At 31.2% G+C, this 18,957-nt stretch overlaps 1 protein-coding gene across 1 annotated transcript; it reads right to left on the minus strand.

Moving 5' to 3' along the window:
- Positions 1–6,665: 6,665 nt before the first annotated feature.
- Positions 6,666–15,026, minus strand: LOC111623139 (probable pyruvate dehydrogenase E1 component subunit alpha, mitochondrial). Its single transcript, XM_023365623.1, has 5 exons — positions 14,857–15,026; positions 13,426–13,674; positions 10,183–10,322; positions 9,720–9,828; positions 6,666–6,998 (listed from the first exon to the last, which is right to left on the minus strand). The coding sequence occupies exons 1-5, from the start codon at positions 14,908–14,910 to the stop codon at positions 6,810–6,812; spliced, it is 741 nt and encodes a 246-aa protein (XP_023221391.1). The 5' UTR covers positions 14,911–15,026; the 3' UTR covers positions 6,666–6,809.
- Positions 15,027–18,957: the final 3,931 nt, after the last annotated feature.

Consider the following 18,957-nt stretch of genomic DNA (forward strand, 5'->3'; position numbering starts at 1 on the left):
GGCGCAAGAGCAGGATGCACCGGCACAATTCAGAATTTAATAAGCCAGAGGTCACTCTAAAAAACAAACGAAGACACTAAAAAAATTTGAAACAAACAGTGAATGGGACCCCTAATTCAATTTTCCCAGGCTCCATGAAGCTGTAATGTGACCCTGATTACAAATAAAATGTAAGCTTCCCAGACTCAATTTATTTAAACTCTCACATACAATATCTTATACTGTTTTTAATAAACTTACAGAATAAAACCCTTATATTTAAATAAAAAAATTATTGAGATTAGAGTTTTAGTAAAGTTTAATTAATAGCATGTATTTGTTTACTTCAAGCTGTGTTTGGGGTTAAAATATTCAAAGTTATTTTGAATTTTTAAAACATACTGTATTCCTAAATTAGACTTCAGAATGGATCCCTTCAGAATAGCAGATTTTGCAATTTGGCTGAGTAGGAACTCTTACGGTGGTCTGGATCCAGGATATATAAAAGCTAATCCACTGCAAATTACACTCCCTCATAATGGAAAAAATTTGAAGACTGCTATCTCACACCAACAAATCAAATAGTATTTTTTTTTAATAAGTGAGCCAAATCCAAGAAACTCAAAGGCAATTATCATGCTGGAAATGTTTCTAAATAAATACTTATTTTTGATTAAATTGTGTTTTTGGAAATGGGCCAGTTTCATAACAAAGATAATTGTTTGTATATTACGAAATAAATTCTTAGATGAGAACATTAAATGATTACTATCAACTTTTTAAGAAGGTTGCTGGTGAATTGGGATACAGACCAAAGGTCATTAATTGTATTAGGACAAATCCTATATCATTTAATTAGCAATTAAATTATTATTATAGGATTTATCTTAATTCAGGTAATCAATTTTAGGAATTAAAATTTCTAAATTATAATACTCGTAAGACATTTTAATCTGAGAAACCAAAACTTTAACTTTTCAAGTCAGTTCAGAATATTTAACATTACACACAATTCACATATATAACACTTTAATTAGATAGAAACAATTTTTAAATAGTTTCCATCTGGACATTTTAAAGATAAAAAACTTTTACATTCTAATTACATATTTTCTTTCTTCTTCTGCATAATTAATTAAAGTTAAATTAATCTGAATCACTTAGCATTCAATGGTGTTGAAATTCTTTTGTGTGTATGTTCTGTAAAAGGTGTCACTCCTCTGATTTTTTGTTTTATAGGCTCTACATAAATATCTGCAAACATCTCTTCCAATGGAATTTCTTTAGATGATTTTGCTACTTCTGTAGCTTCTTCAACTTCTTTACGAACATCCTGTTCAATTTTCTGTAGAAATAGAAACAAATATTTTTGTAAGTAAAATGTTTATTTTAATTAGGATCTAACCAAAAATTAAATTTATCTCTTAACACCCAGCTGCCAAATTGTAGGCTTGGCTAAGCTCATAGTAAGCATGTAACATACCTTATTTGCAGCAAAGGGTTTGCTAACAGAAAATTTTTCCTTAACAATTTTTTTTTGCTCAAATGGTGCATTAGCAACATTAGTGCAAAAACTGATCTTAAGATACCCATATGATATGGGATTCGTATCTTATTATATAGCCCAACACATGTTCCGCAGCCATCTTGTATTTTCTCGTGCTTGTGGGATTGTGGGATATCTCTTATAACTGGATCTAGTTTCAAGAACTCTCTTGAATCGATCGTGATTGAAACAGTCGATGGAGATCGTACCAAGGCGAATGGGGTATAAGGCTCTAGTTTAGTAGTGTTACAGAGTATAATACATATATTTTAATGTATTTTTGAAAACTTTGAAAATGTTAACAATGGGTTCAGCCAAACCTGTGCAAACCCGCTGAATATCACTACTGCTTATTTGTATCTGAAGGACAAAGAAAGCCTATAAAACAAACNTTATTTATATTTTTATTAAGCTAAGCTTTTCTATTATCTGAGACTTGACTATCAACTATCCATTTTATTGGAAGAAGGGTGCTTACAAGAATTTTGTTTCAGGCAAAACATATAATATATGTGGGGGAGATCATGAAATTACTTTACAAAGGTTTGGTTTATTTGTATATGGCAATGCAACACATGAACAATTTGCCAAGAGGGGTTGCCTCCCAGGAGGACTTATGGGAAACTGTCCCCTATTTAGGCATTACAAATGTGAATAAAACCCAGAAAACTCCACATAGCAGGCTTGTCAGTGAGGCAAGAATCTATAACCAGCTATTACTGTTTGGTGATTTTATCCACTTGGCCATCGATGGGCAACTTTAAGGCTGCATACACACTAGGTGTTTTTAAACGCGCGTTTGACAAACCAAGAGTTCTGCATAGGCGTACACACTCAAACGCGCGTTTATAGATTTTTCTTAAAACGTGCGTTTTGCGGGCGCTTTGAGATATATGTGCTGCCATTTTACTGTACATTTGATCGCACGTTTTCGGGTAGAGTGAACGTACGTTGGCCGAAATGGAGAACGATCATTTCGATACTGATCTATTTATTGATGAAATCTAAAAGAGACCAACCATTGTCAAAGGATTTTATAGATATTTTAAAAGAATTAAAAAACTTGGGTTTATTTTCTCTTAGTTTTGGATACAACGTTGCAAACATTTCATGTGTCAGTCTATCTCGTAATATTGGGTGCACCCAAAATTCTCTTTGCCTCTGCCATCGTCTTTTATAGCGACGATGGAGGAGGGGCACACGAGCAATTACTTTCACGTCCATTCCCAAACTGAGCCAGTGCATATGCTCCACTAAACGCTCGTCTAACACCGAGCTAATGCCTGGTGTCTACGCTGCTAACGCGCGTTTAACGCAACGCAAAATGCCTAGTGTGTACGCAGCCTTAAAAGCCAATAACACTGACAGATATTCTTATTGTGAAAACAAAAACATACAGGATCTTCAAGCAATATGCTGTTTATTTACAAAAATCACCTAGCCTGTTTCGGCATCTATTGAAATGTGATCAGTTTGTTTGACTGTTTTTCAACAAATTCCTATTCCTGTTGCTGTAGCCATCCAGTGATGACAGTTTTGCTCATTCATCATTAGCAAATGTCATCATAAAAAGAAAAAATGTGAAGTTCAGAAGGGACCAAATTTGGGCCGTACAGGAGATATTGATGGAAAGGTTTGTTTCCACTTTGCTGTGGTGTCCTTTCAGGTGAGTGTGAAATAGTGAAATTGCATCTTGTCACCTATAATGATTTGCTGGAGAAAGTTGCCATCTTGCCTATAACAACATTCCTAGAAATTTATCAATAGAACATCCTTGCATTGAAAGTGTCTTATTGATAGTGATAATGTAATGTAGAGAATGCCACAACTTTTATGTCGGTGTATTTGTTTTTCAGTAGCCCAATAAGAGGTTTCTATGATAGGAGTTAAGATATTTTGTGGTGATAATCTGCATATAACTGGACATGCCACATTTTATTCGGTGTTAACTGGAGCATTATAATATTACTAAATTTAAAATTATATTAATAGATGTTTTATGTATCTCGAGTGGTGTTGTACTTAATGAAAATTTTACTCATTATCAGCATTTACAATACTTTTATAAACTCATCTCAACCATCAAGATTAAGCCATTCTTTTAATCATTAATAATATAAAAGTTATTTTTTAATATCTCGTAACAGATGGTCCCCACATAATGTTTCTTAAATGGGGTTCTTTTTATAGTACTTCAAATTACTCCTTTTAAGCTTTTCTTATTACTTAAATTTTATATCCTAGTATAATTGAAAATTATCGGACTTTCTTCCAGTCCCCTTAATCTTCGTTTCGAGTTCCTGAGAACCCTTGCCAGTTTTTTTTATCGATTCAAAATAAAATTTAAACGAGGTAAACAAAAAATCGCAAAAATATGTATTGTAAAAAAATATAAAAATGAATTTATGTCAAATGCAAGCAGAATGTTTACCATTAACTAAAGAAAGGTAATTGTGTTGAATGGTTTCGGTTTACTCGTATATGGCAACGCGATCTCCTGAGGAGGAATGCTTTCTGGGAGATTTTTTATAGTAAATTGGCCCCTATTTAGGTGTTACAAACATAAAGAAAATCCGGAAAACTCCACGTGACCGGTCGCGAACCCATGACTGTCTACCAGTGTTCAGTGGTTTTATCCACTTTGCCATTGATGGGCTGCTGCGTCCGAACCTCCAGATATATGGGCTAGTTAAGCTCGCCAGATTCTATTCATAGCCTACATTTTAACAGTCGGATCCTCAAATCCTTTGTTGGTGCACGGCTTGATAATTCTACAGCTCAGTCCTTAGGATAGATTCTAGCCCATAAGATAGAGTAAATCAGAAAAGAAAAATGAGAAACAAGATTATTTTGTGAAATGTTCCTTATGTATTGTGCATTTTTGTAGGTATTAACTTTGTACGTCAAGATTTTGTATTTTTTTTATAATCCTGAAGATCTATATACCTCGTACAATGAAACTTTGAATGCAATAAAATGTGATTTTGCAAAATAATGAACTTTTTACAGGTACCGTCTTGAAAGTGTCGAGACAAGAATTATACGAAATGTTGAAATACGATGATATGATATGATGGCAAAATAGGTCTAAAATACTACATTTGTCAAGCAACATCGAAAGATATGAATGATTTAAAAATGGTTCGACGACGTAATAGTAATGATCAAACATTTTCTTGGGGCTTATCTATGGTATGTACATGTGCAATTAAAATTGATGGAATGTGTTTTACATATTAGGTACAGATTGGATGTACGGAAATAGCAGTGTCCTATGCCTGAAGAAAAATGTCACGGCTAGAAATTCATAATAGATTTAAATCAGAAGCGAGACTATTGTTGGACACTCCGAAGCAAGAAGGAAATACTAACGATGACAACAGTGCTAGATTTTTTTAATGCTGATGTGGCTTTTAATATAACGGGTTAATTGAGCGATTTCATGTAATATTGCGCACTTTTACCTGCTAGTACGAGATAAATATACGTCTCTAAAGAGTATTTTGACGAGACTGCAAATTTGTATGTTTGTATAATTGATATCCAATGCCAGTTACCCTCCACAAGATACTTATACAGGTAACCCCCGTATAACACGGTAGTTACGTTCCAAAAAATTGCCGTGTTATGCGAATCCGTGTTATACGAAACAAAGAACTAATACGAAAAGGAGGTTTAGGTTCCAAAAATTAAAAAATATGCTAGTATATTTTCATAATTAAGATAAATATCTTCATTAAAAATTTTTAAAGTGATNCTTGGTGGGGCGTGCCTCCCATGTTGAGAAACACTTAGTTCAGCTGGATTAAGAATCGGGTTGTATTCATTATTTTATACTGTATATAAATAGCTTAATAGTTTAAGTTTAGGAATGGGATATTGTAAGAAACTTTTACATTTTAAAAATTGTAATATCCTATTTCTTTACTATTTTGCTGATATACATTATTCCCCACAGATACAAAAGTAAAGCCATACAGAAATTACTAAATTAAAAAGACACTGCACCTTAAAAACAGTGGCACATTATCCTGTATATATGGGCAAAAAGGTCAATTTGTCTGGGGCACCCACAAACCAATCTTTTTTTAACTCATTACTGTAGTAAGAATATCGAAATTTAAATCTAGGGCACTACATTGCTGGTGTGGCGCAAGAGCAGGATGCACCGGCACAATTCAGAATTTAATAAGCCAGAGGTCACTCTAAAAAACAAACGAAGACACTAAAAAAATTTGAAACAAACAGTGAATGGGACCCCTAATTCAATTTTCCCAGGCTCCATGAAGCTGTAATGTGACCCTGATTACAAATAAAATGTAAGCTTCCCAGACTCAATTTATTTAAACTCTCACATACAATATCTTATACTGTTTTTAATAAACTTACAGAATAAAACCCTTATATTTAAATAAAAAAATTATTGAGATTAGAGTTTTAGTAAAGTTTAATTAATAGCATGTATTTGTTTACTTCAAGCTGTGTTTGGGGTTAAAATATTCAAAGTTATTTTGAATTTTTAAAACATACTGTATTCCTAAATTAGACTTCAGAATGGATCCCTTCAGAATAGCAGATTTTGTAATTTGGCTGAGTAGGAACTCTTATGGTGGTCTGGATCCAGGATATATAAAAGCTAATCCACTGCAAATTACACTCCCTCATAATGGAAAAAATTTGAAGACTGCTATCTCACACCAACAAATCAAATAGTATTTTTTTTTAATAAGTGAGCCAAATCCAAGAAACTCAAAGGCAATTATCATGCTGGAAATGTTTCTAAATAAATACTTATTTTTGATTAAATTGTGTTTTTGGAAATGGGCCAGTTTCATAACAAAGATAATTGTTTGTATATTACAAAATAAATTCTTAGATGAGAACATTAAATGATTACTATCAACTTTTTAAGAAGGTTGCTGGTGAATTGGGATACAGACCAAAGGTCATTAATTGTATTAGGACAAATCCTATATCATTTAATTAGCAATTAAATTATTATTATAGGATTTATCTTAATTCAGGTAATCAATTTTAGGAATTAAAATTTCTAAATTATAATACTCGTAAGACATTTTAATCTGAGAAACCAAAACTTTAACTTTTCAAGTCAGTTCAGAATATTTAACATTACACACAATTCACATATATAACACTTTAATTAGATAGAAACAATTTTTAAATAGTTTCCATCTGGACATTTTAAAGATAAAAAACTTTTACATTCTAATTACATATTTTCTTTCTTCTTCTGCATAATTAATTAAAGTTAAATTAATCTGAATCACTTAGCATTCAATGGTGTTGAAATTCTTTTGTGTGTATGTTCTGTAAAAGGTGTCACTCCTCTGATTTTTTGTTTTATAGGCTCTACATAAATATCTGCAAACATCTCTTCCAATGGAATTTCTTTAGATGATTTTGCTACTTCTGTAGCTTCTTCAACTTCTTTACGAACATCCTGTTCAATTTTCTGTAGAAATAGAAACAAATATTTTTGTAAGTAAAATGTTTATTTTAATTAGGATCTAACCAAAAATTAAATTTATCTCTTAACACCCAGCTGCCAAATTGTAGGCTTGGCTAAGCTCATAGTAAGCATGTAACATACCTTATTTGCAGCAAAGGGTTTGCTAACAGAAAATTTTTCCTTAACAATTTTTTTTTGCTCAAATGGTGCATTAGCAACATTAGTGCAAAAACTGATCTTAAGATACCCATATGATATGGGATTCGTATCTTATTATATAGCCCAACACATGTTCCGCAGCCATCTTGTATTTTCTCGTGCTTGTGGGATTGTGGGATATCTCTTATAACTGGATCTAGTTTCAAGAACTCTCTTGAATCGATCGTGATTGAAACAGTCGATGGAGATCGTACCAAGGCGAATGGGGTATAAGGCTCTAGTTTAGTAGTGTTACAGAGTATAATACATATATTTTAATGTATTTTTGAAAACTTTGAAAATGTTAACAATGGGTTCAGCCAAACCTGTGCGAACCCGCTGAATATCACTACTGCTTATTTGTATCTGAAGGACAAAGAAAGCCTATAAAACAAACTTTGAAGTTTGTACACTATTGGTTTCTATATATTTTTTTATCAATTTTATATTTCTTTACTTTGTATATTGATGAATGATATGGTATTAAAGAAATGTCATAAATTTCAGCTAATATACTCTAAGTAACAATTTAAAAAATTAATAAATATAATGATTAAAAATTGTTTAAGAGTGACAACAATAAATAATAATAAATGTGTTTTCAGCCACAGCCACATATGTGATAGGACATATTCTTTACTCAACCCCTTCTATTTCTCATGCCAAATATTAAAAATAATGTTGACCCCCATTCTGAAGTTACTGGGAAAATAAACTGCAACATAACACATAATGCAATGTTTCTTCAGAATTTTCTTGGAGTAAAGAGTATTGTTTTGTTTTATTATCCTATACACTGTATATAATTTATATAATTTTTTTCTTGAACAAAACTTTTACTTGGTTATTTTAACATAATAAGATCTCAAAACATATCTCATCAAAATAAAAGTAACTTAGTTGACAAAATTAGTTGAAGGAATAGCAGATTGATGTTGCAGAGAAGTTCACATTGGGTTAGTCACACTGGGTTTTAGTCTAGATCAAAGTTTAAATTACAAAAATTCTCTGTTAATTTCAGATCAGTGACATAACTATCATTTGTGCAACCTGTGCAGTTGTATAGGGGTCCAAAGCAACTAGGACCCTCAACCTCTCACATTACTAGCAAAATTGTTTTATTATCAATACATAAGATAATTATACTCACAATAGTGCTTAATTGACCAATGTTAAGTGTTAATTGGAGTGAACACACTGATTTCCTTGAAAAATGTGGTAATTTACATTGGATCCATTGTTTGCACATGATAACAATTGAAGACTTGAATATCCAGAACAAAAAATTGTACTCTATTTTCAACTGCAGCTGATGAAAATCAGAAGCAATTCAAAAGTGACCAACCAGAATCAATACATTTGGTACATAACAAGATGTCTGCATCCATATTTTAACGGGCAAAAGTTGGTCTGTGATAGAAATAGAAAGGAAATAACCAGTGGTGATATTCGAAATATTTAACAAAGGGTTCGCTAACAAAATTTTTCCTTAACATTTTTTTTATTTTTATTTGCTCAAATGGTGCATCAGCAAAATTAGCGCAAAAACTGACCTTAAGATACCCATATAAACAAAAAAGATGCATTCACCAAATTAAGCCAGTTAAAATTTAACATTGTTTATGCCAGAGCTATATTTTTTTTTTATAAATAATAAAAAAGTGTTCAAAATGGTTTGTTTTGTATATATGTATTTTATTACGACACGTGTTCCGCAGCCATCTTGTATTTTCTCGCGCGCGTGGGATTGTGGGATCTCTCTTATGACTGGATTTAGTTCAAGAACTCTCTTGAGTGGATCGCGATTGAACCTCGTTTCAGTCGAGATTGAAACGGTCGAGGGAGGTCGTACTAAGGTGAACGTGGTATAAGGCTCTAGTTTAGTAGTGTTACAGAGTGTAATACGTATATTTTAATATACTTTTTAAAAGAAACAAAACCACTGAGAAATGTTACATGTGTTCAACAAGGTTCGGAAAACTTTGAAAATGTTAACAACGGGTTCGGCCGAACCTGTGTGAACCCGCTGAATATCACCCTGGAAATAACTAATTGTAAGAATAAGAATATTGTACCCAACTGAAGAGGGATGAATGTATACATCCAAAATGCATATTAGAGTAAATAAAATTGAAATGATAAAACAGTCACCCTAAAATCATTTGTGGTCATGATAATTAACAGCCAATTGAAAAAATATGTAATTGTGTTTTATATAAGTTAGTTTATATATATAATAAAAGTTGTGTTGATTTTAAATAAATTCTTATAAAGATTATCTGGATGTCAACAATGTAGAAATTCTCAATAGAATATATTAGTAAATGTTTCTAAACAATTACTGAAGACTGCTACATTAAAAGAAAATAAGTAAAATTAGAAACTTAGAATTAATAGTTATAGATAATGCAATTTTCCTAATTCCTTAAGTTATGTATTGAAATAATGAAATACGAATATTACCTGTATTTGATAAAAATGTTAATACAAAATATATAGTTAGTAGACAGATAAAAAATACACTACCTTTAATTCCTCACTGGTGACAAGATTGGCAGTAATTATTTTTTCTCTAAAAGAAGTGATCGGATCACGAGTTTGTCTCACTTCTTGAATTTCTTCTCTGGTTCGATAACTATTAAAATGTAAAATATTTTGACACATGAATTATTTTCTTTTTATTATAATATATTATTACATCATCAAATAAATAATATAATTAATATGAATTAAGTAAAAAATAAAATTAATGAACATAAAATTGTTGTATATTCATTTAAAAATGACAAAGTTAGATTTTATCATTTAATATTACAAACACATTAAATGGTTCTTAGTTTTTATTTATTATTTTAATAATTATTTATTGACTTTTTAATTTGAACATTTTCATTAAATTGTCTCATTTGTTTGCTAAAAAGAAATTTCTGCCAATTTTAAATCAAATCAGGATTTTAAATATAACAGATATTAATTTAATATGTTCCACCTGGTTCCAGGATCACTCATACTGTGACCGTGGTAACGGTAAGTTGCAACTTCCATGACTAGCGGACCCTTTCCAGATCTACATAACTCTGCACCAAAGAAAGTTGCTTCTCTTACAGCTAAAATATCCATACCATCTACCTGTAATATAAGTATTGAAATAAAATAATGGAAATAAATTAATATTAATTAAAATCAAGTTTTAATTAATATTATAATAAATTAAACAATTCGTTAATTTATCAAAACATTAATCAATCAAACTAAAATATATTATTTAATTTCTAATTTGAAATTACATAGTTGAGTAAATAAGCCTTTGGATTCACATATATGGAGAAATAGAAAACTTTTCAATAATAAAAGGCATCATTATATACATTTACTTTTCAATATACAAGTCAGTTTGTTCTACACACTTTCTCCAGTGGTAGACAATATCTTCAATTGCCTTTTGAAGAATGTTGAAGAAAGGTTGCTCAGAAATTTGGCCACTTTTTCCTTCACTTCAACCGACAAGAAGTGTTGTCCAACCAGGTGTATTTCAACTCTCAAAAAAAGTAAAATCACTAGAAGAGAGATCAAGACTGTTTAGGTGTGGAAGTTCTTAAAATCACATTATTCAACTGTCACTTTTGTGACAGTGTGAAAGGGTGCATTGCTGTGAACGAAAAACAAAAAGAACTCCTTTTCATTTCCTATGCAGTTTGCAGACCTTACTAGTTTCAAGTAGCAGATGCTGTTCAAAACTGAAGGAAGTGACCAAATTTTTGAGCAGTCTTCCTCTAGCATTCATCAAAAGGCATTTGAAGATCTTGTCTGCCATTGGAGAAAGTGTGTAGAGCAAAATGACTCGTATGTTGAAAAATAAATGTATATAATAATGCTTTTTATTAGTAAAAGTTTAATAGTTTTCTGTTTCTCCATCCATGAGTCCAAATATTTAATGACTCAACTACATATAAACTTTAAATACTAATTAAACATTCAAAATGGCAAAGTGTTAAAGTTAAAAAATTCAAATAATAATTTCATCAAAATGATTTTATTTGAATTCAAACTACTTTTTGAGTAAAAAGTTTTTTTAGAAATGTAAGCATTTCTAAAAAAACTTTATTTAGAAATAAAGTTTTATTTTATTTTATTTCTAAAATAAAATAAAATAACATCAATAAAATAAAATCAACGTGTAACATCAAAACTTTATTTTGTTGTTACATGTTTGTATTGCAAAGAAAGCAGATATAAAGATGCACTTGTTTTATGTATTTACATTCAAGTATGAAATGCTGTTAGTTATTATTATTATCTGGTGCCTTCTTACATCAATCCTTTCACTTGTTCAATGATGAGTTTATATTCCAACAATACTTAAATAGTTCAAAGTAACTTCAACTAAAGCAGTTTGAAGAGCTGAGTTAGTTGAAGCAAATATTCTGTTACAATGAAATGTCAGCATGCAATACATAACATGATATAAATAACTTAGTCATAATGCAATTGAGTTCACATAAATATGTAAATACGGTAGAGCGTCGTTTATCCGAAAGAATTCCAGTAGGCAAATTTAAATTTTCGCTAGTGCTGTGGCACTGCAATCTTTGGTTATATCCAATGGCTACTCCAATATTTTTTATGTTTGTGTATGTGTTTTAGCTGGCAGCACTGTCACTTTTGTATAGTGTTTTTCTGAGGACTGTATCATGCTGAATCGAACGTTTTTGATACTAGATAACTTCTAAAGTATAAATTTTTTTTGTTTTTATATTTTTCAATATATTTATTTTGTTTGTAAAAAAGAAAGAAATAATTTTTAACGATACAATAGCCACTATTATTATTTTAAAAAGTTTACATTAGGCTTAACATTGACGAAAATTCAACGCGAAGCGACACACAACGGAGAAAAATTTCAACAAGGGATAGGTTAATGTATTTTTTCGTACATAATCAGTTATCCGAAAAATAAGTTATCCGAACAACCCCAGTCCCCAATTGGTTCGGATAAACGATGCTCTACTGTATTTAATTTAAATATCATCAGACACTGTTATTGATCTGTGTTTCTGTCTAAATCTCAATCGGAAATTGAAATCTAGATAGTAAATATTTTAAGCGGAACATTAAAAAGTTCTATAATTATTGTTATCATGATAATTTCAATTAACATGTCTTGAAAAATTTCATACTAAAATTATTTAAATGCCATTTATTTACTTTATATAAATGTTCAGACACTCATGAAAGCTTTAAAACAACAAAAACAATTTAATTACAAACACTTTCGGTCATTTTTAAAGACCATCCTCAGGTAGAATACAAAATCAAATTTAGCAAAAATTATCTGTTATATTCTATTTTCACTAACTTGTAAGTTTGATTTGTATTCTACCTGAGGATGTTGTTTAAAAATAATTGAAAACATTCAGAATTACAGTCGACCCCCCCTATAACAGTGTTGATTATTCCGTTTTATATGAATTCCATGTTGTATGAGTCACTTAGATTTTACAAATACGTTTGCCGGGCTGTGAATGACTCACGTATTTGTAAAATCTAAGTGACTCGTACAACATGGAATTCATATAAAACGGAATAATAAACAGTGTTATGGGGGCATCAACTGTAAATTGTTTTTGCTGTTTTTAAAGGTTTCATCACACGTGTCTGAATTTCCATATTCACAGTTTCTATTTTTAAAATAAATGTTAAGAGTAGCATGCAAAATTTGGGTAATATTGAGATTACCCAGGTAATGTCAACCTTATTCAAGTCAGGTGAACATCAAAATATGAAAGAAAGAATTTAATTTTAAACTCTATCAACCTCGACACTATCCACCAAGGTTCAGATAATGTTATATATTGCAAATTTCAACAAAAACACAAAAAGAGAAACAATTACTTTATTTAAGTCAAATATTTTTAAAATCAATTAAATTATTATCAGCAATTATTTTGTTCAATGTTGAAAACAACAACGAATTTAAAAAAATCCCCTCATTTAAAGTTAATGTAACACTATTTTTTTGAATCAAGACTTGAATGTCATTTACTAATTCAAAAAATTCCTGAATCTTTGCATTTACACTGTTTTGATTTGCACGTAGCCTTGCAAAAGCATTTCTTGAATCTCTGACTTGGAAAGTAATTATATATTACTAATTTCTCGAAGTGTGAAGTGAATAAAATTCACTTGACACTTGACATTATTCAAACTACTAAAAAAAACATAACTAACTTACCCAAATACCTGGTATGTAATCACCTCTAGTATAATAATCCGTGGAAGCTGCAGCCCTATCAGCACTCGTTCCCATTCCATAACCATTATTTTCACATATAAATATTACAGGGAGATTCCATAATTTAGCAATATTATACGCTTCAAAAACTTGGCCTTGATTTGCAGCACCATCTCCATATAATGCAAGGCATATGTCATCTTTATCAAGATATTTTAAACCAAATGCAATTCCTGCACCTAATGGTACCTAAGAATACAATGCATGTTTTAAATTATGAAATTATTTACAAATTACCAAATATCAAGTATTAAATTTCAAATTTTATTAAAAAATCAGGTATAAATATATCAATGTTATAGGTGCAACATTATAAATTCTTTAGTGTGCTATGATGAAAATTGCAACAATAGCATAAATGATATTGAAATGTAAAAATAGGCAACATCTAATGCTTTATTATGGTTTAATAGAAATACTCTCAATCGTTTCTAAAGTAATTCAAAAAATCTGCATTTTGATATTAGATAAAATTTGAAACAGATATAATATTACACAAAAATTAGAAAACAAAATTTCAATAAATGTAGTTTCAAGAATATTTTTTTTTTAAACTCTCTCCATCTTGTAGGCATTAAGAGAGTCTTTCCTTCCAAAAAGAATGCTAACATTTTAAATTATTGTATTTATGTTAATTTGGTTAATTATTATCCAAGAACTCAAATGATTCCTATGCTCATTTTAGCACATCCATTGTCACTCTTCCCATGGCAGCCACAATTCTATGGCTCCCATAGGTTACTCATATTGTCCAATGGCAAGTGATTCAGACTATGCAAACTGCAGAACACAAAAAGCCTTCTCTGTTATGGAGTTGTCATTTTCATTTACAGAGCTTCCTAGAAGTAGTGGACAACAAGATGTTCAAATGCAGATGGGAGATGAAACTCAGATGGTTACTGTATTAATTGGTGTATGTTGTTTACTTCTCAGATAATAATTAACACAATTATACAATTACAATAATTTTAAAATGTAGCATTCATTCTGAAGATCCTGTATATCTTAGATTCATTCAGGCCTGTAATGAAGTAGTCAGGTGGTGAGGGGAGGCCCAATATAGCCAAGTCAGACCATCTGTGAAAATTTTTGTGGGTTTGCCATTTTGGGTCCCGGATCTCCAAAACAGCAGTCTAAAATGTTTACAGCCTCAGCCAACAGGCTGACAATTTAATTTTTGCATACCCACATTTTTTCAAAAAATATCAAACCTCATATTATGCTCAAATTATGATTAACTTTTAAACTTATAATTATGAATTCTCTCTCCTTTCAAAAGTTGAATAAACTATTCATATAAAACTAACTGAAACTAGTGAAATATTTTTGTAATCAAGGAATTTAATAATACATCATAAAAACTGAACTCACCTGAGCACCTACAATTCCATTTCCTCCAAAGAAGTTAGATGAATACATATGCATTGAGCCTCCTTTACCTCTGGCACATCCTGCTTCTCGTCCTTAAAGTGTGTGAACAAATGGTTAAGTTTTTATTTTAAAATATTTGAATACTTCATTTAAGATTGTAAGATTGTAATTAGAGCAAAGCAAATTTCAGTGTGAAAAAACATGGTGGTCTTAGAATTAGAGAAAATACACTTCAACATTATAAGAATAGTTAAAACTGTTCAGAAAAACTTATATAATATTAACTAACACTTTGGTAATCCCATATTTATTGACATTGAAAAATAAATTGATTAATCTATTATAATTAATTATGTATTAATAATGTATAACTAATTATACTANTTCGAGAAGGACCACCTGTATCGACAGAAGGCGAGAAGAGAAAATTTACATACTTAAGTACTAATAGTTCACGAAAATAGTAATTTTCGTGAACTATTATTAGTTAAGTATGTAAAAATTTATTACATTTCCTGTTGTATGAGGGTTTTACCCAATTCTCGAACCGTGTCAGAGTGAATCCGTGCTATAAAAGTACCGTGTTATACGGGGATGGTACCAATTCTCGAACCGTGTTAGAGCGAATCCGTGCTATAGAAGTGCCGTGTTATACGGGGGTTACCTGTACGTGGTCCAGAAGTACTACAATACTTTTTGCTGCCAATTGGACAGATATCTGAAGCAGCATAGGAATTCCGGAAACTGCATCTAGAACACGCAAAAGTGTCAAGAATTCAAGCAAATAAAGATTTACTACATCTTTTGATAACGTCAGACCCAGTAATTACATCTACAAGAAGAAAACAAGAAAAGCATAAAAGAGTAGTTATTAATCCTGAGGTAATGAAGCCGATACATGTTCCAAATATCCAAATAACAACAACAAACACACGAGAAAATGATAGTGATTCTCTTTGCAGTGAGGCCACTAAATTGTTCCATTTTTAAAATAATTTTGTCCCGCTAGATTCGCGAAATCTTACGCTGTGCGACGACCGTATGGCTGAGTGGTTAAGCTTCAAACAGGGTGAACAAAATCATATTCCCCATACACACACGCACAAATACAAATACAGGAAAATATTTCAAATGTTTTTTATTTTGGCAATTCTTGATATTTCAAGGTCCCCGGGTTCAAAAATTTAGAAATCCTAAGAGTCATTTTTTGACCAATAGACATGTTATGTATAACAACAGGGTAAGTAATAGTGTCATTACTTAATGAAACATGTAATATCGACATAACAATTTTTATAACAATATCAATTATTTTATTCTGTTTGCCTTAACATTGTGTCCAATAGTTCCGAACTATAATTAAGAACATGCATTACGTGACGATACAGTGCAAGGACAAACGGAAAATTACTGTTTAACGTTCGGAATTATGCCACAACAGTGTATCAAACACTGGACGAGCTGAATCTCTTGTGCCCACCAGTGACCAAATGGTTCCATTCCCTGAATACTGGGAGTTCGGTTGAGGGTTCAAGCCTCGCTCGAATGGGCTGGTCAAGTGAAGTTTTCCGGGTTTTCTCCACGTCTGTAACGCCTAAATAGAGGCCAGTTTCCCTTAACCCGTCGGCACGCGCCTAGTGCCGATTAGGCACCAATCGATTTTTAATTAGTTCGTGTAAAAATCCTAATTGTGTGAAAAATCTGAAAAAATTATTACCTGTCTAATTTTTCTTCAATTTTACTATGCGCAATTCAGTTTTTGCTTAAAGCGTCTCATTATTTTTATTTAATTATTGGTGCCGAATCGGCACTATGGCGCGCGTGATCTCGGATTTCAATTTTCAAATTTCCCGCNCACATTTAAATTAATATGCGGCTCTCTGGTACTTTTGTTATCCTGTTTTCATGACAATTTGGATCTTCTCACTTGTCAAACTGCCGACCCCTGGGCTAGACCCACTATAAGGCGGCCAGTTGGTGAGGAACGGGGAGCCGCTGAATATTTTAAATTTTGGAATAAACTAAATCTTGGAAATAAATTTTATGAATACACTTAAATTTTTTATCGGCAATGCATTTAAGTTAATTTAAAAAGCATTATAGAATCCAATTTTTTAAATTATTCATATAATTTACATTATCGGAATGAATAATGATTGAAAGTGGAAGAGGGCGCTGCCGTAACGAGTAGTTCGTCTGCTTTCAAATTATGAAAATCACTTGCATTAAGCGTAATAGAAAATCGTTCTCCAATTAATGTAACATCTTCGAAAAAGGTGTGTATTTTTTTCTTTTTATTGCTTATTATAAATATCAAACGAACAGACGGATACTTTATCGGGCTATAAGGCTAAATGATAACTTGGCATCAGGCAGGCCACCAGGGCAGAAGATTCGGATTCGAGTCCAGTTTCGGGCTACTCTTTTCTTCCACAATATTCTAAATTTTAAATTAATTTATTTAATGTATTTAACAAGAAATGGCGGCCTGTCCCGTGCCAAATTGCGTAGTAATCGTCTAGCCCAGTGTTTCTCAATCTTTTTGGCCATGCCCCACCAAAGCATCTTTAAAATCCTGATGTGAAAAAAAAAACATAGCATCTTTGAATAAGAAAATAAAAGGAAAGGACAGTTCAAGTACTGAGTAAAAAATTCTCAAGAAATGGTTAATAATAATAATATGAAGCAATATGAAAAAACAGTAAAGTTCAGAATATATATATATATGACTATATATAGAACTGAAGTGAAAATGCAACAAATATTAATTATTTGCTCATCGACCCTAAAGCATTCAAATTGTCCCTTGGTGGGGCGTGCCTCCCATGTTGAGAAACACTTAGTTCAGCTGGATTAAGAATCGGGTTGTATTCATTATTTTATACTGTATATAAATAGCTTAATAGTTTAAGTTTAGGAATGGGATATTGTAAGAAACTTTTACATTTTAAAAATTGTAATATCCTATTTCTTTACTATTTTGCTGATATACATTATTCCCCACAGATACAAAAGTAAAGCCATACAGAAATTACTAAATTAAAAAGACACTGCACCTTAAAAACAGTGGCACATTATCCTGTATATATGGGCAAAAAGGTCAATTTGTCTGGGGCACCCACAAACCAATCTTTTTTTAACTCATTACTGTAGTAAGAATATCGAAATTTAAATCTAGGGCACTACATTGCTGGTGTGGCGCAAGAGCAGGATGCACCGGCACAATTCAGAATTTAATAAGCCAGAGGTCACTCTAAAAAACAAACGAAGACACTAAAAAAATTTGAAACAAACAGTGAATGGGACCCCTAATTCAATTTTCCCAGGCTCCATGAAGCTGTAATGTGACCCTGATTACAAATAAAATGTAAGCTTCCCAGACTCAATTTATTTAAACTCTCACATACAATATCTTATACTGTTTTTAATAAACTTACAGAATAAAACCCTTATATTTAAATAAAAAAATTATTGAGATTAGAGTTTTAGTAAAGTTTAATTAATAGCATGTATTTGTTTACTTCAAGCTGTGTTTGGGGTTAAAATATTCAAAGTTATTTTGAATTTTTAAAACATACTGTATTCCTAAATTAGACTTCAGAATGGATCCCTTCAGAATAGCAGATTTTGTAATTTGGCTGAGTAGGAACTCTTATGGTGGTCTGGATCCAGGATATATAAAAGCTAATCCACTGCAAATTACACTCCCTCATAATGGAAAAAATTTGAAGACTGCTATCTCACACCAACAAATCAAATAGTATTTTTTTTTAATAAGTGAGCCAAATCCAAGAAACTCAAAGGCAATTATCATGCTGGAAATGTTTCTAAATAAATACTTATTTTTGATTAAATTGTGTTTTTGGAAATGGGCCAGTTTCATAACAAAGATAATTGTTTGTATATTACAAAATAAATTCTTAGATGAGAACATTAAATGATTACTATCAACTTTTTAAGAAGGTTGCTGGTGAATTGGGATACAGACCAAAGGTCATTAATTGTATTAGGACAAATCCTATATCATTTAATTAGCAATTAAATTATTATTATAGGATTTATCTTAATTCAGGTAATCAATTTTAGGAATTAAAATTTCTA

The sequence above is a fragment of the Centruroides sculpturatus genome, unplaced genomic scaffold (genome assembly GCF_000671375.1).
Source record: "Centruroides sculpturatus isolate CEXI.00-Female unplaced genomic scaffold, Cexi_2.0 scaffold136, whole genome shotgun sequence".
Taxonomy (NCBI): Eukaryota; Metazoa; Arthropoda; class Arachnida; order Scorpiones; family Buthidae; genus Centruroides; species Centruroides sculpturatus.